Source organism: Mytilus trossulus, chromosome 1 (assembly GCF_036588685.1).
Source record: "Mytilus trossulus isolate FHL-02 chromosome 1, PNRI_Mtr1.1.1.hap1, whole genome shotgun sequence".
NCBI lineage: Eukaryota > Metazoa > Mollusca > Bivalvia > Mytilida > Mytilidae > Mytilus > Mytilus trossulus.
The window spans coordinates 59,984,125-60,007,186 of record NC_086373.1 but is presented as its reverse complement, the minus strand read 5'-3'; the positions used below and the strand labels follow the sequence as shown (position 1 = coordinate 60,007,186).

The following is a 23,062-nucleotide window of genomic DNA, read 5'->3' as shown; positions in this document are numbered from 1 at the left end:
ATGCGCAGTCAGGCATACACATATCATATTTCTGTCGATTTAAACACAAATGAAATTATTTATAGCATTAACTGGATTTTAATCTATACGTAGGGGTATTAACCATATGTGTATTTCTGAAATAAGATCTATCATAATTAAGATTTTTTAACCCTATATACAACCCTTCCCCATTTGAATTATAATGTTTTTGAATAAACATTAAACGTCAAAATTATTTTATATTTCTTTCAATGTGACGTTTACATTTTATGACGCCAAACACGCGAAGCAATGCATGTGGTTTTTAAATTTGATAGATGTTTTTTGTGGGTTTTTTAATTAAATTTTCCGAACAATCAGCATTGTAGTTTCGACAGACGGCTCTTCCCGAGTTCCGGATGTTTTTGTTCAACAATCCAATTGAAATTTGTATACTTTTCTTTTCTTTTTCACAAGCATGCAATATTAATGATAAAAGTTGGAATATTGGCTAATTTGGCTCGTTTGCACAATAATTTCGTTTAGTAGCTAGACAAAAACCGTTTGCTGACATACACTCAACGTTTTATACTGAAACAAAGCGATATATCTTCAATAGACTTGTATATGTTCCTCGACACATATGTTATCATTTTAATGTATGAATCCCATCACGAGTTGGTTGGCTGTTATGGAATATCGGTGTCATAGCGGATATGTTCCTATTGTTGTATTATAATCCCACCCCTTTTCCTGAATGAGACTACAGAAGTAGACTGATTGTGGGGTTTGAATTAACATGAACAACACGACGTGTACCATCTGTGAAGCAGTATATGATTATCCGTCCAGAGCACCTGAGATCATCCCCATATTTTGTAGGGTTCTTGATGCTCAATCTTTAGATTTCTATGTTGTGTTTTGTGTACTATTGTTTGTTTGTTGGTGTTTGTCTCCTTTTATTCATGGCGTTGTCATTTTATTTCTACTAATGAATTTGAGTATCACTCAGCTGGTATTTATCGCCTCTCTTTTTAACATTTTAAAGATTTGAATCAAATATATCATAGTTTTATTAACTTGGGAATATAGAACTCATGCACATAGTAATGCATTTACTATTAAGGTTAGAATTGATGTAGATGCTACATGTATAAATACAAACACAGATCAGCATTAACTTCATGTTCATGGGGAGGAACTTAAGGCTCAATGAAAAAAAGGTGTGTTCAAATCATTATTTCTCAAAAGAAGTGTTAATACACATGTAATATTACTATTATTTATGTTGGATTCAAGATACTTAGTCATGTTATTGGAGCCTTGTTACACAAATATACAAATCTGAATATCATGATGATTTGAAATTTGAAGTTGAGTTTCCCATGGAAGTGTTGTCTGGAATGGAACCAATTTGAAGTACTTCATTTACATTGTTTTAACAAATTTCCTACAAATTAAGATTTAAAGGCTTACACTTTTGATATCTAGGATATGTTTAAATTTGTATGGAAGTGTTGAAGGTATAGTTGTTTAGTAACAATAGGAAATAAAACAACTTTGTAAAAGAATGTATTTTTTTCAATTCATCTCTTCTAAACATAAACCTTGATGGATGTTGTCCTTATCCCTCTCTGATACGTATTCGAGTATTGTGACATATAATATAGAAGATGAAATTCTGAGAAAAAAACCATCGAAGGTGGATATCTAAATTCCATTGATTATAATAAGTGTAATTTAACAAATTTGATTTGAAAAGCAGATTGGAATGCTATGATTTAAAAAAAATGTAACATAAAAAAAAAGGTGGATTTGAATTTAAGCTGTCCAATCGCCAGATTTCGATATCATTAAATTATATAGTTTCACAATAACATGTTTCAAGTACAAAAAGTCTACTGTTACCTCCGAATTCCTTAGAGAATTTCAGATTTAAAAATATATCAGACTGAAAAAAATTTACTAAGCCCTTAGCTTGAATCAAGTACAAATGCAAATAATAAAAGAAAACCAATTTTACCCTAGAAAGTTTTCAAAAATTATCATACGGAGACTGGTGTAAAAATGAAATAGAAAACATATCTGTATAACGCATACAATGTACTTCAAAATGTAGATAATTTTTAATGGCTGTATAAAAAGACCAGAACGGATTCCAATTGGAATCATCAATACAGAGAGGATATCTATGTGTAGTGTACATGTGTATATCGAAATGAAAATACTTACATTAAGTATAATAAAAGGTCATGAATTTGAAACACGTAAATACGAGTTTTTCAAGCTAAACAATTAAACGTTTGGGGTACGGAAAGAAGCCAAATGTTTTGGATGAGTTGACTGACTTGGATTTTGACAAACTATTTGACATGATTTGTTAGGACCTCTGACCAGTGCGTTCCATTAAACCCCACTTCTTGTCCCTGACATACGTGCACGTGGCAGTGAGAAACTAAGGGATCTTTAATTTGTATCGGAGTAAACTCTCTAGATCAGAAATGTCTATTTCTTCGCACTGAATTTCAGACCAAAATTTGGCAAGGAAATCGTCATAACAACATTTAAAAAAATCCAAATAAAAGCATATGGGTCCATCCTGATATTTAACGGGGCCAGGTTATTCCTCGTTTTCTCAAGCAAAAAAACAAAAACACACAAAATTACAAAAAAAATGACTCAACTCTTTCATAAAAAGACAATATTATCATGCATGGTTTGACTAATCACAAATGGGAATTGACACTACTAATTTATAGTTTAACTTCAAAAACGACAATCGCTCGTTATTTTCTTTGGTGTAAGTAAGTATTATTCAAATAAGAGGCCATACAAACACACATCTTTAAAAGTTGTAAATTGCTTTTGGCTGTGAACTAGCTCTCATTAAATGCGACTGTTCACAGATGTGTACTTTTGGTCGTTTGTATTGATTGATGTTTCAGTATCCTGTCAGTTCCGGTCTTACGTCGGTTTTTTTTTTCTGTTTTGTGTCGATATGATGAGCTCAAATCCTTTCAAATAATTATAATAGCTTGTTCTTACGTGGTACTGTTATCAGGGTTACGCCACGGTCTCTGGTTCGGGTTCACACAAAGGTTTATATATGTTAAATAATGTTCTTTATCATACACTTATACTAAATAACATATGATTTTTACTGTACGATAATAGCATTAAATCAACGTAAACTCCATATTTTTTCGAATTGGTGCTTAGCGGGCTGATTTGAAAAGTTTATCACATGTTTCTATTGTTATCATATGCCTTTCCGTAACTTTATCGCATGGCATTCCGGTGATACTCGGCAAATTCCGGAAAATACACCTCAATGCTACGTTTTCTATGATAAACATTAAAAAGTAGTCCAAAACAATTATTTGGATACTGGCAAGCATATTGTGTAAAATACTACCAAAATAAACACAAAATTATTGAATAAATGCATTTTTAAAAGTTTCAAACATACTTTCATGAATTTAGAAAGTTACTTGAAAAACAGTTGACTTTCCCAAAGCGTCATTATGTATATTTTTGTCGATTCGTCCATATTCAAATATGTTTCTTCTCTGTTGAGGCATATAATAAAAAAAAATCATATCGAATGTTCTAAATTTGGTGTCCGGACGTCGTGAACTTTTCACTTTTTAAACTTCTGTTTGGGAAACACGTAAAAGGATCAATTAATGAATCTGTTGTTTTCTCCATTGTTGAAGAATATGATAAAAAGATCACAACATGCGGCTCTTTGGCTGATATTGAACCTAGGGCTGATAATACATGCGATATGAAAAATGCCATGTAATAATCTGATAATATCTGCCTTCTCCAAATCAAAAGCCTGTGGTTCAGAGGATTAGTTGGTTATTGTCTCATATCTTTTTTTAATAAATAAGACCTTTTTCTGAATTGAATTGGTTCATAATATGCTTGTCGCATCTTTTATAGCCGACTTTAAGGTATGTTTTTTTCTCATGGTTGAAGGTTTTATGTTTTTATCAATTGTTTTCATTTAATTCATGTGAGCTGTGTTGGATAGCTGTCTCATTGGCAATAATATAACACCACATCTCCTTAGTTTTACAATTATAATGGTTATTTTTTGTTCCCGTATGGATGTAGTTGTTCCCTTAAAATACTTAAGCTTGAAAGTAAGAGGATATCATATTAACATAGGTCTTTTGGTTGGAGACCGGTACAATTATTTGACGACACAGAGATGTTACATTTTGCTTAAAACCTGCAATATCCGCAATGTTATTGTCATAAGATGGTGAATGTGTATATGTTTTTCAGAAGTATTATTCGGGACATCTAACATCTGTGTTTATTGACCCTCCTTCATTGGCGATTAATTGTTTACAATTGAAACATTTTTCATTTGAAAAATCAAGATACAGAGATGTGTTAAAATTGCCAAGGAGACAACTTTCCACAAAGTTCAGATTGAGTGGTTGTTGTATAAATCAGCTAGTTCATAACAAGTTACAACTAGACTAACATATCAATCAGTACAATCATCGGATGTGTTAGGGTAAATGTATACGTTATCAACAGTAAACATGACAATGTGAATAAAAAAAACACACAACGAAAAACCAACTATATTTCAAGACTACCGTGGTAAGAAGTATATATTTAGCAATCCTTTATTTAGTCCCATGAAAAAGTCCTTTCGTTGTTGGACAATGCTTTGCCGACATCGTTGCGAGTAGGGAAAACACGATATCAGCGGTAATTTATTAACAACGCTAGTGCATTTATCAAACGACTTGCTTTTTTCATAAATGAGGAAAGAAGCAGTTTTTTCCCAAACAAAAGAACAAAATGTTCTATAAATTATCCAATTACTTGCTAAGGTGTAATGCGTTTTAGGAGATAATGATTGACTAAGCAAAGTGGCAATATATTACAAGTAACAGTAAGACAAAACAAGGACATGTGTGCCCTTCTCTATTATCCCACAACAATATTTCACATGCATTGTAGTTCCTTAACAATGAATTTAAACTATGTTCATTACTTATGGACATTCATTTAAACTATATGATTTTAGTAATATCTAAATAAAATTTTAACATCTTCTTTAAAATAACAACAACAATTAAACTCTCTACATTGAGGTTAGAGTTTAAAATAGAACAACAAACAATGGACATTTTGATTAATGTTTGTTCTTGTAATTTAAATTTATTAAGGTAAGTGTTTTAGATTTTTTAAATGACAAATGATTCGATCGTTCAAACACTACGAATTGCATCCGTTTATATTTGTGTTAGGTTTTGCAATAAATGTTTTAAATTTGCATGGTATGTTAACATAAATCCCACAATTCTGTGGAGAAAATAATAATAGGCAAATAAAATGAGTTACACAAAACTAAAAGACATAAAATATTGACGCCTATTTATACTGTAAGAATTTCCTAAGTATTCGCATACACCGAATCGTTGGGATCTCCTTCTAGTTGAACTCTGACCAACTTGTAACAAAACTCGTATTGATCCTACAATTGACAAAGAAAATTAAGTCTAAAAGATCGGTAATTCATACCAAATTTTGTTTATGTCTTATCTGCAAAATTAATTCATGTACAAAAGGGAGAAGAAGAGCAAATCTGAAATATAAGGTATTGGGGAAAAGTTTTCTGGTTTTAAATAAAGGAGTTATTAAACATTGAATCCTTCAAAACGTTGAAAATATAAAATTGTACAGGTTGGAAACACCCTGGTTTTAAAGACTGAAAAAATGTTTATTTTATGTGGCAATATGTTTAATTTAATGGAATGCAGTAATTTTTGTAGCATATATTTTATCTATTGGATATAATCACTAATAATGACTGAAAATAGAATCACTTAATGTTGATGCAATATTCTATTATGTATGGTAGAAATACAATGTGTTACACAGAAATTTTTGCACAAGGAAAATATGTATACTTGTTCATTATATTTTAAAGAAAATTGCCATTTCTGTCAATCTTTGTAGTAATCAAGAATGTCTTAAAACTTCAATCATAGAGCACAAGAATGTTCAATTCATATTTAGGAACAGAACAAATAACAATACTAAGGACATATTTGAGTCAGTGGTTGATTGCCTATTTGCACGAGATAAAGTAAGACTTACATATGGCACAATTTTTAAATGTTATAAATCAAATTGAGCAATCATGAAATGTTATGTTCGTGTTGTTTATTCTTTAGTTTTCTATGTTGTGTCATGTGTACTATTTTTTTTCTGTTTGTCTTTTTCATTTTTAGCCATGGCGTTGTCAGTTTGTTTTAGATTTATGAGTTTGACTGTCCTTTTTGTATCTTTCGTCCCTCTTTTATAAATGTTATAGGAAGTGTTCATTAATCAATTGTAAGTACTCGCTTCAACCATACGGTAAATTTTCAGTCATTTGGATTCTTGAAATCATTATTTAGCGAATTGTTTTATTGTTGTTGGTTTTTTTTTTCATTTAAAGGGGGTACCTTGCAATCAGATATACAATTATACGTAATTCTAAGCTTCAGTATATAAATATATCTCCTTCGCATGTTAATTTATATTCAAGGAACAATAAAAACTATCAACAATTCTATAAAACACTGTTTAGAAATATTAGTATCTGATTTGCATCTCTTATTAGCATACTTTGTTGTCCAATGATGGGACAATGCAAATGTTTAATAATGTTATATCTAATGATTGAAAAATATAACATGGACTTAAAACACACTTACAAATTCCACAAGGAACTCAGGCCGCCTTGTTTGCAGTTCTCTTACTACTTGGAAAATATCAATTTCTTCATCAATCTGCATTTTGTACAAAATTAATTTCAAAGCCACAAATAATCCGCTCTTACTACAACCATCTCTGAAATATTGAGAATCGATTGCAAAATCATCTTATTGTTTTGATTCATAAAAATAATAGCAAAACGTTTTATCATTTTGTAATAACTGTTTGTTATCATAAGAGTGAAGATTTTCATTATCAGATATTCCCATGCCAATGCCCTGCTCTTCGGCAGTTGTCAACACTTGTAGAACAGGGACACTTAGAACATAAATGGTTTACGTTAAGATTAGTGTTGCACAGTTACATTTTGTGATAGCCCCTTGGTATATTCCACTTTTTAATACCGACAATTTGGTACGATAGATTAATATTATTATATTCAAATATCCAATGTACAGAATGCAATTAATAAAAGATTTAGAACAATTTTACAAAACTATAGAAATTACTCAGTATTAAGTTATATTTATACATACACATATGAAAAAATACACCTTCTACTTTAATATAAGGACATACCTGCAAACTACAGTGATCGGACATTTGTGTGTTTCCCAGCAGGTTTGTACGCGCTGCAGAAGATATAACATATACTCTGGTGAAGGTGGTGCATTACTGATGGTCCAATCTTTAGCAGTAAACACATTGATTGAGATTTGTTCTTTATTTTTCTGTAAAAGAATATCTAACTGAACAAAATGTTTTGTAGATTTACTCCAAGAGGATTTTAAATTGAATTGGTTAAAAAAAAATCTGGAGAAATTAAAAAGAAAAACGATATTATTTTACTGATCTGAAAAAATGGTTTGTTCAATTTACTTAGTCTATTTAACTTCAAGTTATACATGTCTGAGACACGAACAGCATTATACTCAGAAATCGCGTGTTTTCACTTTATAACAAATTAAATTAAACACATTATATACATATTTAGGCTTGTGAATGTGAAGGAGACGTGATTGTATCATCAGGGTGTTCTTTGTTCATGAAATGTGTCGTGATAATTGAATTGAATGCCGACGAATATAAATTATTATTTTTCTTTTCAACAGTTTAGTCTGTTATAAGATATTCATAATTATTCAGTATAACAAAAAATTTTCTTGTTCTTCACGACAAATAAAAGTCAAAAGGTATAAACACTGAGCTTGTGAGAAGTCATGAAATATGTTACGTTAGCCAAATGCTGTACAATATCAAAATCGTGTAATTCACTGAATTTAGTAATTGTAAAAAGACAATAACAATTAAAACCAAGGAGTAAACAAAGACTCACAAAACCAAAGGACATTTACATCAGCAGTTATAAATAATCATTAAGAAACAACACGAACTCAACTAAAAACCGGGAGCAAACTTATAAACTTATATGATCGTATTTACCGTATGATGTAAAGTTAGCTGAGGCTCTTCCGGTGAATTTTCCGTTTCTTTTATAATAATGAAGTTATCAAACTGAAGCATTTCTTTCTTGTCTAACCATAATGGAGCACCCTGGAGAAAAATAAAATGCAGCTGGAAACCATAAATTATAAAAACAGGATATACAATTCTTAAGCATTGTGCAACAACTTTTTTTTTCAGATATTCTGTGTCAGAGGACATTAGAACAATTGAATATCGTTATAACGTTGTTGTTTTCATACAATGTACATGCATATCCCATTGAAAAATATTTGCGACAATTTGAATTCACTTCATGTTCTGACTAAATGTTTTTTTTTTCTTTATGAATATCTATAACTAGACTATTAAAACCTCTCATAAGGAGGAGCAGGTCCAAAGTCAACACATTAATATCGGAATAGTATGTCGATACCAGTGGTGATACCAGTAAATTGCTTGTTTTCTTTTTCTTTGAAAGCAAGTCAACATTACAATGATGACATCAGCTAGACAAAGAGGTTTTTCGAAAGATCACTATTACTAGATACTCAATGATATTCGAGGTAACAAACATTAATCTTACCTTATTTTCGGGATCTAACAAAACAATTATTCTGGAACTGTGATCATATATCATTGTCCAAAAATCAATTACAGTTTCAACAAGTGGGCACTGTGTTACATACATTTTACTATCAGATGCATAGCCCTATAATAAAATATTTCAAATATATATCAAGATAAAAGGCTGAAATAAGGTTTTAAGTCACAGTAATTTAATTTGAATTTGTGCTGATGAATAGTCTCTACCATTCATCAAGATTCTGACCTAAAGTAAATCATATTTTTACGGGAAGCTATTTCAATTGAGTGTATTGTTTTTGCAATTTCCTAACTAAATGGAATTTCATTTAAAGATACAATTGAATAGTCTTGGACCTTCTTATGTTTTTTGCAGATGATAATTTCTAAACCGCCAACCTATTTATTTTTATTTTGGTTTTCAATACTTAAATCTACCGCGCGATGATCGGGTACTCGATTGGACGTTGAGATCCTCACTTTTAATATAGTAATGGAGAAGACTTTTTAAATAAATTGAACTCACTGGAATCATCACGGCATTGAGGTAGTCACTTCTGCTATTACTATAAGACATTAAGTAAGGCCTGTAATTGTCATCTGCAACATATCATTTGAAAAAAAAACCAATTCTACATTCTAGTGCATGTAATAACAACATTGTACCAAATAGCTATAGGATCAACTGATGTATTACATAATACACAAGTTTAATCTTAATCGTTGACAACATACATTTCAACGTAATTTTGTACATTCAGTTAAACAAACCATGTAGTGGTTTATCTCCTGTCAGATAATCCTATTCGAAAACTTTGTTTGTAGCAAAATATTTTCATAGATATCTTTAATACAGATTTCTTTAATTTGTTATTATCAATGATTGAGTGTGTATGACTGACCATTTCATTATAACTACTGATTGTCTACATAATAAAAAAAAATGTCATACTCGTTGCTTGTTTTGGTTTCTGTGTTTTAATCTAGTTCTTACCAAAATATAATTTGTTGCATTTGTATTCTTTAATTAGTAGGGAAACTCATCATTATTTAGATGTTTTTATAGAAAGAAATTTACTTACTAAGTCCTATAGTATGCAAACATACCACCACATTCTTCTAGACAAAATATTGTTGATAACATTGTTTTTATAAGATTTTTATATAAAAAGATATGTTAATCGTTATTAATATTGCTTTCAATTAACGATAACACACTCGTTAGGTAATGATCTGGAAATGTGTTTTAGTACTAAAACTATTTACGTGCAAGAACAGCAGTCGAAGAATTCTTTGTTTTGTTTTCTTTAGAATTTGCAGCAGTAAAACTTTTCGCAGAATATGATGGTCTCAGCGTCTGCAATCTCTAAAATGTTAAAATGAGAAAATGAAAAAATAAGAACCATTTACGCGATATAGTCAAATAAATCTCTACTCAAACAGAAGTATATACATCATGTACATGAATTTCATAACAATAATACATTTGCATTCAAACAATCAAGAATTGCATATTTTGTGTCTTCCAGTTTAAAACAAATATTGTCAACTTGTCGCATCCTAGTACATACAATTAAACTGCAAAGTAACATAAGAAAAAACGATGTGTTAATACTTAAATATTATCTGACAATTTATAAACAGTCACACAATGCGTAAAAGATACGTTAATGTTACATGTAAGCCAACTTTTGAATGTGTTATTTTTTTAATTTCTATTTTCTTTTTAATTCATAAACAAGCATGTGTCCGAAGTACACGGATGCCCCAATCGCACTTTCATTTTCGAAGTTCCGTTGGCCGTAAAATTGGGTAAAGATGTAATTTAGCATTAAAATTAGAATAATTATATTATAGAGAACATATGTATTAAGTTTCAAGTTGATTAAACTTCAATTTATTCAAAAACTTCCTTGACCAAAACCTTAAACCTGATACTCCCACTTTCATTTTCTATGTTCAGTGGACCGAGAAATTGGGGTCAAAAGTCTAATTTGACTTTAAAATCAAAAAGATTATATCATAAGCAACTAGTGTACTAAGTATCAAGTTGATTGGACTTAAGCTTCATCAAAAACTAACTTGACCAACAAACTTTAACCTGAAGTGGGACGAACAGACGCACAGACAGACGGACGAACGAACGGACGGAAGAACGGAGCCACAGACCAAAAAACATAATGCCTCTCTACTATCCTAGGTGGGGAATAACAATTGTTTTGAGGACGCGTAAGATGTAAGCATGCTGGTTTCTAAGAATACGTCGTGATAATAATATATGTTACCTGAAACTCTTCACTGTACATTGTTTGATTTTTTGGTAAAGTTTTATTATCTTGCGTTAGAAGTTGTCCACAGAAATCATTCTTTTCAATGGACGTATCTGGAACAGTAAATAACTCCAGCAGTGCTTCAAACACAATCTCATATTGTTCCTGCAAATATAACATGGCAAAATTAAAGGATGAATCATATTAGAAATACGGTATTCAAATATTGTCTACAGGCTAGAGTAATCACTATCAACAAACTCTTTTTTAACAATTTAAAAAGCTGACGCAAAAACAAATAATGGAGGGAATGACCCATTCCAACATGTTTAACTCCGCAACATTTGTTCATGTGACTGTCATGAGTCAAGAGCATGTATGCCATTGGTTGCCATTGGTTCATGATCGTCATACTATAGTATTTGTTTTTTCAAATACCTTTTGTTATAAACTAAGTCGTTAGTTTTATTAACTATGCGGTTGAGTTTTTCTCATTGATGAACGCCGTACGGTTGCCTTTCATTTCTTATATTTACCTCATTGGCAATCATATCATATCTCCTCTTTTGTATAATTGACAAATTTTAATATAATTTTAGATATTCTAATATTGTAGATATACCTAGGGTCCAAACATCAACCTATGGTAAGAACTCTTTTAAATACACAGCTGCTGTTTTATAGAATGATCTACATGGTGATTTTAGAAAAATTCCTAATTTTAGTCAGTTCAAAAATATTTTAAAGTCATGGAATGGAAATACTGTAAGTGTACAGTTTGTGCAAAATTTAGTTTATATATTATGCAAATTAATTTACCATCTAGATCATATCCCATTTTTTCAAATTTTATGCTATGCATTTTTGCCAACTTTAATGCTTTTAGCTTTAATACATAGCTTATGCTTATATTCTGCTTTTAGTGCTTCATTTTTGTGCTGTGATATTTATTGCATGTGTACTATATTATGTGCTGTATTGTTGTAAATGTTGCATTGTTAAAAATGTCTCATATGTCGGTTAAAAGCTCATTAGAGCTTATGGTTATCTATGTTTATATACCTTGCCGACTCTAAATAAAGCTTATTTATTATTATTATTATTATTTATTATGAGAAACAAGTGCCTGTGTTATTTGAACAATATATATATATATATATATACTCCAGAAGTGACGTATTGATAATTACTGTAAATCAGACTGATGTAACAGTTATAGTCGATTGTAAGGGGTTTTCACCTCATGATTCTGATCAAAATTTAAAATGAATACTTACTTGCATGTCTACTTAATTAAGTTTAAACTTACGAATATGCATAGTGCATAGTGGTTATGAAAACTGGATGTCCTTATGAAACGACTCAACACAAACACGGTAATAGTTTATTCCGGAGATCTTATTCGCTATTTCAGAGACGTATTATATGTCTCTGTCTATTTGAAATTTTAAAAACTTGTTTTAAAATCTTATTGTGAGGTGAAGATGAGAGAGAAAATCTCCCATGTATGCTTTAATCCCAAGTATTTCAGGAACTCATATAGGTGTTTGTTGTTTTAACCGTGACATCTTAACAGAATTTAGCTACAAGTTACCTACAACTATGTATCAACGAGCCGGAAAACAGGAGCAAAGATATAGCTGCATTATAATCAGATTCGCTTAAATGAAACCTGTTTCGTTTGAACTTCCTGTTAAAGGGTTGGGTTTGGGAGGGATACCTCCACCTTATGATAAAACTACATATATAAGTTATAAAGTTTAAATTGAACTGTTAGTGATAACACTTGCTTCTGTGATGAATATGTTTTTACTCTTTCAAAGATTGCTGTATCAGCATTACGTAGATGCAAATCTTACCATTATCTAATCATGTTTATAGATATAAAAAAAGGTCATGTTATACAATAAAATAACGGTACCAATTTTCTTTCACCAGATGCGCATTTCGACAATACATGTCTCTTCAGTGATGCTCGTGGCCAAAATATTTGAAATCCAAAGCTTATACATTTGTATAAAAGATGAAGAGCTATCATCCAAAAGGTCGACTTATAATCATTATAAGAGTTACTTATGATCATTATACAAGTGTTGACTGCACTGAAACTGATGTTATATTGTTGAACAGAATAGCATCAGATATTTGTCAATTTACCTCTGAAGATGGAATGTTTAACATATATAAACATAGTTAAACCAGTTTGTTTTTATTAGAGACATCCAAGTCCTTCATCTTGGAACAAACCAAAAAGGGTCTAAGGAATAAAATGTGTACGTCGCACAAGTCTATACCATTTTTAAATTGTGGTCTCAAATGCCATGACTTTTTTTTATTTGTATTTGGGAAAATCATACATACATGTGTTTGAATCATATTCATGCGGTCTTTCCTCATCATTTGGACATACTCCATAATATCAATGAAACCAACATTCCTGCTGTTTTCATAAAGAGCATCTACAGCTATGAATGTGCCTGTCCGACCAACGCCAGCGCTAAAACAATACATGATACATATAAATGAGTGCAGAATTCTATCATACAACTGAAGAGAGGAATACATTTTTTAGGCCCTGAAATTGCATAATGAAAACCTTCTAAAATTCTGTTTATTACATGTATTTAATAAATAAACAGATAAGTATACTTTGAATGCTGGAGTGCAATATGTCACTTGTGAAGGCAATATTTATGAATTTATCGATAGTAGAATTCTGTTAAATGACTTGCACGACAAATTACGATATCACATAAAACCTCGGAAGCCGCATGCACTTCAAAAGGAATAATGAGAAATTGACAATTATTAAGCTCAGCTCACGTTTGTCATAGATTTAGTTTGCAGTCGGTCATTTGCGCCAATATCGAGTAAAATAGTAATATTTTAGTCCGACCTCCTTCTTTAATAGTGTCGTTAAACAGATATATGATATGAAAACAGTGATTGCAACGTCGTTCTTAAGGGAATAATAAAACACACTTTCTCCGTATGCGTACTTTACGAAATGGTTATCTTTTAGTCGGAAAAAAATCTTGCAAACAAATATACATGTATATCTGAATTACGATATGAGATGTATTATTCATTACTACAATGACTGAAAAATAAATCCACTCAAACGAAGATCAGATGCTTGGATAACTCTAATATTTTGGTATTATATCGTATATGTTTCTACCTGCAGTGGACAACCATTGGACCATTCATATCACATGTTATGCTTTTCACTTTCCTGTAAAAGGTGACCAGTTTGACGCTATCTGGAACACCATGATCTGGCCATTCAGTGAAATGAAAATGATGAACTTTCCTTTCTTGCTTGTTCTACAATTATAAGAAGTAAGAACATTAAATTTGAGCTTAATCTATTTTTGGTTCTACAATACCGTGTATATATTTATAAGCAATAAACACTACTTTATTGTTTATTAGCATATGCAGAAATAGGAAAATACTCGTTAGTTGATACATGTATGAAAACCTTCTCTTTCTGAATATTACTAATTCAGTGTGTTCTCTTCGTTTGTATTTCATAAACCGTAATGCATACACTCTGGGAATCTGTTGATGTGAGTTATTTGTGGTATACGCTGAGTTTACTTGTTATCGAAACTCTTTTAAATCAGTCACATCTACTGACATAATGTTGCTGTCAAAGTGAAGCAACGTCTTGATCTCAAATGAATATCAATGTAAAACTTATTGCATAAACTTTACCAACATTTTGATGTTCATTGAAATTATTGAATTAAAATTACCGTTTTATTGTAAACAATAATTAATCTGTACACAAAAACTGTATGATACTTCTCCTTGGTCATTGTAAGTTTAAAGTTGTCTACAATGGTTGATTGATCGACAGATTCAGGCCAGTATTGCTCACATTTTTTCTGAAATACAAAAGTTCAAAAGTGCATGTGACATGAAGATAATATATTTACATATACAAATTAAATTGAAAAAGGAAATGGTAAATGTGTCAAAGCGACAACCACCCGATTATAGAGCAGACAACAGCCGAAGGCAACCAATGGGTCTTCAATGTAGCGAGAATTCCCGCAACCGTAGTTGTCCTTCAGCTGGCCCCTGAAAAATATGCATACTAGTACAGTGATAATGGACGTCATACTAAACTCCGAATTATACACAAGAAACTAAAATTAAAAATCATACAAGACTAAAGGTTGTATGACTAATGCTATAATATGCACTGTACACCAATATTTAAGCAAAACATACTCAAACAAAGAAGATCCTGCACTGTACGATCGGTCGTCATTTTTATTTAAAATTATTTCTTGATGATCTTCTTAATTGGGTAATTTTGTTTTTTAGGCGACATAATGTCTGTATGAAACACAAGTTTACCACTGGCATGGTATAATGTTGGTTATCGATCAATAAAAAAGATACTTACAAGACAAGAAATATCACTAGTAAAGCATCATTCTTTTTTTGGATTTATCATGTAATTCGGTAATATTCAGAACCAGACCATGTTTATGTAACATAATATGTAGCCCTGCATTGTACATGACCGTCATGCTGAACCTGATTTTTTAACTTGCTAATTCACAATGTAAGTCCACATGAAAACGTCTCACTTTATATTTACTCGGACACATGGTTTCGACTCCGAAATGAACAGTTTTGGAGTCTAATCATTAATGCCATGTGCTTAGCGGAGAACAAACACAGCAATTCTCTTTTCAGCAATTTTTTATATGCCTCGGCCAGGATTTGAAACCCCAACCAACTGCACTGGAGATAAACACACTACTACGAGACCATCAAGGTGGCAAAACATTTAGGATCTGTTCATACTAAATTCAGAATTTTCATTCAGTTGATATTTACATTTACACGTCAACACATTCTGAATAATCTAAAGCGCTACTGAACATTATTGATTTACTGCAAGCGTTATGTGACAACAATACGTAATTTACCTCAGCGGATGAGTCTTAGAACTGACTGAAAGACTGATAATGACATGCGTATTGATGTCTATGAATCTGTCTGTCCTGTCAATACAAGCACTAAAACCGACACGCCCCACCTCGCATAATTGAATATCATGAATAAATCATACAGGTGGATGGAAGGATGATAAGAGCTATGTTTTTTCATCCCTGCGACTATCTCACCGTGCTTTGTCGCTGCCTAATTATCGCATCAATACAATGAGACGAGAGCAGGCATTATCAGCGACGTCACAATAACTGAGAAGTTATCAGCGACGTCACTATGTGAAAGGAGACGTTCTTGATATTGCTTTCGTCAATCGTAAAACTGTCTAAGGGAAGGGAAATCGATCAGTAATAGAACGGTTATTCATACTAATTAGCCCCCACAAATTGCACATTTATGATTACTGAGGAAACCGTTTACATTGAGCTGCTTATGTGATTATTAACTACGTTAATATATATAGTCTGAACACTTTGGTACAAAAGGTCATATGTCGATGTCACCAAGAATTAAGACAAAAGAAGTATCCTAAACAGATTAGGTAGACACATATCAAGGTAACAAACGTACATGTTTACTAAGGGGTTCAAATCAACTCCATATCTACTGCGATAGGTTGCATCAGCATTGGTTTAGTCTCCTACTTTGCGTGTATATTTTTTTTTTCATTCAACTATCTGAGAACTTCAATACACATTGATGATTTTTAACTCAAAACATCTTATGCCTGGGGCTTAATATATATAATGTGACTGAAATTAGTACTATTAATAGAAGTACATACCCTTCTCCCCTCTTCTAGTTGCGTTACCATCACTATTTTGCAAACATTTTCCTGCCATATCATATGCCAGAAATCTCTTATGGTATTCTTTTTTGGACCTACGAACAAAACAAAAAGCGTTTAAGGACTTAAACAATAGTAGAAAATGCATAATATATCATATTTGTTCGGTTTGAACCTGAATAATGCATCCGAACCCCTTAGGGTTATCCGACATAAAAATATAAGTCGTTATGATAGAAGATTCGATTTAAACTATATTCTAAAGCGTTCGCAACTAAGCAAAGAAAATATTTTATGAACCAACTAAAATTGTACAATGCCCTAACAGCTGTAAAAGGCACTTTTTTTAAATTTTAGTAAAAAAACGGCCAGTTTAGCATGATTTAAACAGACATTAAATATTAAAAAAAATACTGACTTAAATTGAATACAAATCTACCTTTTTAATTATCAAACTATTATAAACATGATAAACGAACCTTGTGTTGCTATGTATGCCTTTTCCTTGCTATAGCTCTGAAATCAAAAACGCTGGATATAATTAGAAGAAGAATGACATAAAAAACGTTTTTTTTTATTAACTACACTGTCAATACTTTAATACAATTAATTCCACTATTAAACATGGTCGAAAATTCAATGTTTAAATCTCATATCGGTTAAGAAGACCAATTACACTGTGTCTAAACCACACTGACAAATTTGCTCGGACTCGATGCTATCTAACATCCGGCACAATGACGGAACACCAATAGACAAAAGAAAGGTAGGTTTCTCCTTATTTTTTTATTCTTTTTATGATATCGAAGAATATATATACATATACAACTATTTTCTATTGTGAGATGCAATATTTTCTACAACCGTTCTCGTTTAATGGAGAAATAAGTGAAAATGCATGTCAAAATGACGAATTGAGTGAACCTTGCCTCAAAATTGTTTAATTTCTCGTTAAATTGTTCACATTGCACGGAAAGAAAGGTACGGGAAGATAGATATTGACACGGAGATTGCAAATTTAGTTATTATGAGCATCTCAATAATTGTAACTCTGTGTATGGAACGAAAGAAATGGGTCATGTCATAATCGAACTGGCCGGTTTCGTCATAGTTTTCAAAATGCATAACCCGGTTTGGTCAAATAAAAAAAAATCATAATTGCATTACATTATAATTGATTATTTAACTTCAGCGTTCAAAAGGAGTTTTGTGGGTCGTTCGAAAACAAGTTCGTTCACCGGACAGCGGCTTATTATTTATATGAGTCTCAGATTCAAATAAATAATAAGCAAATTCATACTTTGAAGGCCGTACTTTAACCTATAATGGTTTAATTTTTAAATTGTTATTTGGATGGAGAGTTGTCTCATTGGCACTCACACCACATCTTCCTATATCTATCTTATAGAACACAGATATGTTAATTTTACTTTGCATTCCGAAATTTTTTAACAGCATATTGAGATTAAAGCTCTCTAAATATGCTTTTTCATTATGAGTTATGGGACTTGAAATTAAAGTTTACGGTCCTAAAAATCGAAACACACAATTGATATGTGATTTTCTCGCACAAAAGAATGGACACCTTTATAAGTAATCTAATCATTCCATGTATGTAATCTTTTCCACCATCGTTAAAAATAAATTTTCTTAAGGATAAACGTCGATAATAAGACAAATGGATATGCATGCATAATCGACATAGAAAATAAATGTAGGATTACAACTACCATGCATTAAAATAAAATTTATTCATCACTATACTGCTATGTACAAATTAGTATAATAGCCTCAGGTCATCGATAAAATTCAATAATACATATTTTGTTAACATTATTAAAAAAAAACAGTCTGCACTGTCGCCATTGTGTAATGATGATCGTACACTGATGTTGGACAATATATTTTGACAATATATACGGACAGACGGATTCAGTTTATTTCAAAGTGGGCGTATTTCGAACAACTTTTACATACCGCCGAGCGTAGCGAGTCGAACAATATTTTGATTATTTTTTGCTTTACAAAATCTGCAAATACAGGAATCAATAAAGTTTTGGCAACCAAAGGTGGGATCGGGGCGTGCAACATATACGTCATCTAGATTCGCCACTTATCTTATAAAGTGTATACCGAATTAAAATATTGTAAGAAATGAGAAAACAGGGACACCCGGGCAATTGGATTATGTCAGTTGGATTATGTTTCTCATAATAAATGGCGAATATAAGTTCTTTTTATCGATTTCTATTTTTTTTTTCAAATATATGTAAAAGTTATATAGGAAAATGATAAGGCAGACAAATATACAAATAAATCGACTTGGCCGATATCCTAATAAAACTTATTGACCTTAATTACGATTTTTTTTTCATTTCTTTGCGTTTTTACACGCCCGTCCCAATTTTGACTGGCCGTATTATTGTATACACCCCCTCCTTCCATCCGTCCGTTCCTCCATCTATCAGTCATTCTGTCCGTCCGTCCGTCCGTCTATCTCATTTTCTTAAAATGTAACACAGTTATTTCTTATAATGGCCAAACGATCTGTAAACCTTTTAGTGAAAATCAAATTAAATCTTTTTGAGTTACAGAAAATGTAAGTGAAACAGGAATGTGGGTTTTTGTAACATGTCGCGCCATATCTCAAAAACGAAGTATTATAACTGCATCAAACTTTATACACTTCTTAGTTATATAAATACTATAAACTTCTGTTTACTTTTTGGTGATGTTTAAAATTTTGGTTTAGAGTGATTGAATTTTTTTTGGTAAAACAAAAACAAAAAAAAGGGGGGGGGGGGGCATTTAAACATGAAAAGTTCATACAAATTCCAAGCGACAACAACCCGACCATAGAGCAGAAAACAGACGAAGGCCACAATGGGTCTTCAATGAAGCGAGAAACTCCCGCATCCGGTGGTGTCCTTTAGCTGGCCCCTTAATACATATGTATACTAGGTCAGTGATAGTGGATTTCATAGTAAACTGCGAATACATGTTTATTTATCATATTTAATGGATAATTTTAACTATGACACAAGTTTTGGCACAAATCGCGAATTTACTATACAGGCTCTGTCATAGGACGAGTTAAGGTTTATTCATCATTTTTTATTATTTGTACTTTTGTTGTACTGTTTGTGTCAGCGACAACACTTTGACTCAGTCCATTTCCCGAGTCACAGGCTTGTAATTCCATGGTTGTCTTTGGTTGCTTTATATCATATGCGTTTTGAACATAAAATAGGCAGGTAGTTTTCTTGTTTGAATTGTTTTACATTTATAATTTAGGACCCTGTTATAGCTTGCTTTCATGCGGTTTGTGTGTTTTTCTACTTGTTTAAGTCATACGGTGACCTAAACTTGATCAATTCAACATCATTTTTGTGTCTAAAAGAAAGTTGTCTCATTTTGTGTCAATGTGTATGGGATAAGTGGTTACCGTCACTTCTTCTAAATAAGACCTAGATAGAAATGACGGTGATGTTTTGCAAACCAACTTTTATTCACATTGAAAATACAAAACTGTCAGATACATGTAAAATATTTGTTTGTTTGTTTGTTTGTATTGTTTTCGAAAGTTATCTTGAAGTTTCAATTGAATTTGAACTGTAAAAAAGATGAATTTGAACTGTAAAAATAATGTGAAAAACATGCCTAGGAAAATAAATGTGCTTACCAGAAACGGGGAGAAAGTTACAAATCTAACTGCTATGTTATGGATGCTTAAGTGTGAAAACTTGCTTTAGTGTTTAAGGAACACAGTATATATAGTACCAGAAAATATGGCAGGACTGCATGCATGATAAACTTGTGCAGAACAGTATAGACTATAGTTGGTTTGGGACTGTTCGTCATTGATTGAATGCATAGTGTATATAATATAGTATAGTAAATTAAAATTATGGCACAATCAAAACATATACTTTTATTTTTCATCTTTACATACTACTATTATAAACAAAGAAAATATAATAATGTTACAAAATAATTAGATACCAGTGTTTGCTATTGAGTATTTATATTCCATTTAAAATTAGTTTGAAGTTCAGTGAAATAAGGGATACGCCTTTCATTAGGAAAATGTGTATTATCATAATTAACTATGTTCAAAAGTGCCTGTTTAAAATAAATTTTAACACGCCAAGTTTACCTTACAATAAATATATATTTAAATTCTCGAAGGACAATGTTCAGATCCGTCCCAAAGTTGCTTTTCATAATTTTTTTGTTAAAAAAAAACAAAAAAAACCGGGTGATATATATAGACGAAACCGGGTGATTGTGTAGTAACAACATTGACGAAACCGGTTTATTTTCATTTGACATGACCCTTTTCTTTCGTTCCATACACAAAGATGAAATTATTGAGATGCTCATAATAACTAAATTTGCAATATCCGTGTCAATATCTATCTTCGAATCCCGTACCTTTCTTTTCGTACAATGTAAACAATTTTAAAACGAGAAATTAAACAATTTCGAGGCAAGGTTCACTCAATTCGTCATTTTGACATGCATTTTCACTTATTTCTCCGTTAATAGAGAACGGTTGTAGAAAATATTGCATCTCACAATAGAAAATAGTTGTATATGTATATATATTCTTCGATATCATAAAAAAAATAAGAAAATAAGGAGAAACCTATCTTTCTTTTGTCTATTGGTGTTCCGTCATTGTGCCGGATGTTAGATAGCATCACGTCCGAGCAAATTTTGCCGGTGTGGTTTAGACACAGTGAATTAAGAAAATAAAAAGAGACAAGCGCATGAACTCCAAAAGGACGGAAATCGTTTGCATCAATAGGATAAGGCTTCTACTACCAGCTATGCAATTCTGCACTTAGTCAAAACAAACTATGTCAATGACATGTAATTCTTCAAGTATAATGAAACAAGTATTAGCCTTTCAAAAAGGGATAGCCGTCTTTTAGCTGATGAAAATGGAACGTGTTCTCGCTTTGTAGATAAATTCATTTAGAATATTAATCATCAAATTCCACCACACACGCGAGGTCACACGTTATGAAATAGTATATATCGTTTAACGTCGTTGTTTACACGTTATGAAGTAGTATATATCGTTAATACAAAACTCTATTTTTAGAAAAAAGTTACCTGTGTACCAATGTCATGAATATGCATGATTAATGACCAGGCAAAATCTAGTTGCTAGAATAGAGAGGACAAATCCGATACTCAACGGGATTGAAGGACATTTACTAGGTTTGGATTTTCCTAGCCAATCAATAAACTTTGATTGTTCACGTCTCGTAATATCTTCCAATCAGGTAGTAAGAAGCATTCACGCACTGACTGTCCACCGTTCAATTCTTAATATCGTTTCATCGGAGACGATAATATTGTACAAATAAAGTATCAGGCGCCCTAATGTTTCAACTAAATGCCTTCATTGCATGAAGTAGATATAGATATAGGAAGATGTGGTGTTAAGGACTCTGAAATATGTATTACACTTTCATTTTTTTTTTAATTTACTTGACAATAAAAACGTTATAAAAGAGTTATATAAAGGTAACATATATATCTTACATCAATGTAACTAGCGTTTATGTAATCGTATTTGTTATCTCTAGTCAGCACAACCCTTGAGTGATCATCTACAAGAAAAAAAATACGATTTGTACAACATTTATGTATACTTAACGTGTTCACCAAAATGTACATGTTACACTATTTTTTTTTATACATATGACATAATTTAACACTTACATTGGAACTTGTACATTTAGAATAGTAAAAATTGTATAGTAAGAACATTCAAGGATAGCTCTATTTATCAATTTAATAGTTTATTTGTGTATTCATGTATCATTGTATTCATTGTGCCTGATGTTCATATGATGAAATCATAATCTTTCAGTCAGTTTAATTGAAGTCTGGAGCTGGCATGTCAGTTAACTGCTAGTAGTCTGTTGTTATTTATGTATTATTGTCATTTTGTTTATTTTCTTTGGTTACATCTTCTGACATCAGTTGAACTAAATTTTAATGTGCGTATTGTTATGCTTTTACTTTTCTACATTGGTTAGAGGTATAGGGGTAGGGTTGAGATCTCACAAACATGTTTAACCCCGCCGCATTTTTGCGCCTGTCCCAAGTCAGGAGCCTCTGGCCTTTATTAGTCTTGTATTGTTTTAATAATAGTTTCTTGTTTACAATTTGGAAATTAGTAGGGCGTTCATTATCACTGGACTAGTATATATTTGTTTAGGAGCCAGCTGAAGGACTCCTCCGGTTGCGGGAATTTCTCGCTACATTGAAGACCTGTTGTTGACCTTCT

General features: G+C 31.6%; 1 protein-coding gene across 1 annotated transcript in view; it reads right to left on the bottom strand.

The window, feature by feature from the left end:
- Positions 1 to 5,158: 5,158 nt before the first annotated feature.
- LOC134680760 (receptor-type tyrosine-protein phosphatase epsilon-like) overlaps positions 5,159 to 23,062 on the bottom strand; it is a 39,255-nt gene continuing 21,351 nt past the window's right edge. The window contains exons 11-24 of the mRNA XM_063539986.1: positions 22,312 to 22,379; positions 17,235 to 17,271; positions 16,753 to 16,850; positions 14,756 to 14,887; positions 14,176 to 14,321; positions 13,356 to 13,491; positions 11,010 to 11,159; positions 9,991 to 10,090; positions 9,251 to 9,324; positions 8,726 to 8,851; positions 8,140 to 8,250; positions 7,276 to 7,427; positions 6,696 to 6,831; positions 5,159 to 5,467 (exon numbers count right to left, since the gene is read on the bottom strand). Coding sequence (XP_063396056.1) covers positions 5,387 to 5,467; positions 6,696 to 6,831; positions 7,276 to 7,427; positions 8,140 to 8,250; positions 8,726 to 8,851; positions 9,251 to 9,324; positions 9,991 to 10,090; positions 11,010 to 11,159; positions 13,356 to 13,491; positions 14,176 to 14,321; positions 14,756 to 14,887; positions 16,753 to 16,850; positions 17,235 to 17,271; positions 22,312 to 22,379 — 1,547 coding nt within the window. The 3' untranslated portion in view covers positions 5,159 to 5,386. The remainder of the gene's footprint in view (positions 5,468 to 6,695; positions 6,832 to 7,275; positions 7,428 to 8,139; positions 8,251 to 8,725; positions 8,852 to 9,250; positions 9,325 to 9,990; positions 10,091 to 11,009; positions 11,160 to 13,355; positions 13,492 to 14,175; positions 14,322 to 14,755; positions 14,888 to 16,752; positions 16,851 to 17,234; positions 17,272 to 22,311; positions 22,380 to 23,062) is intronic.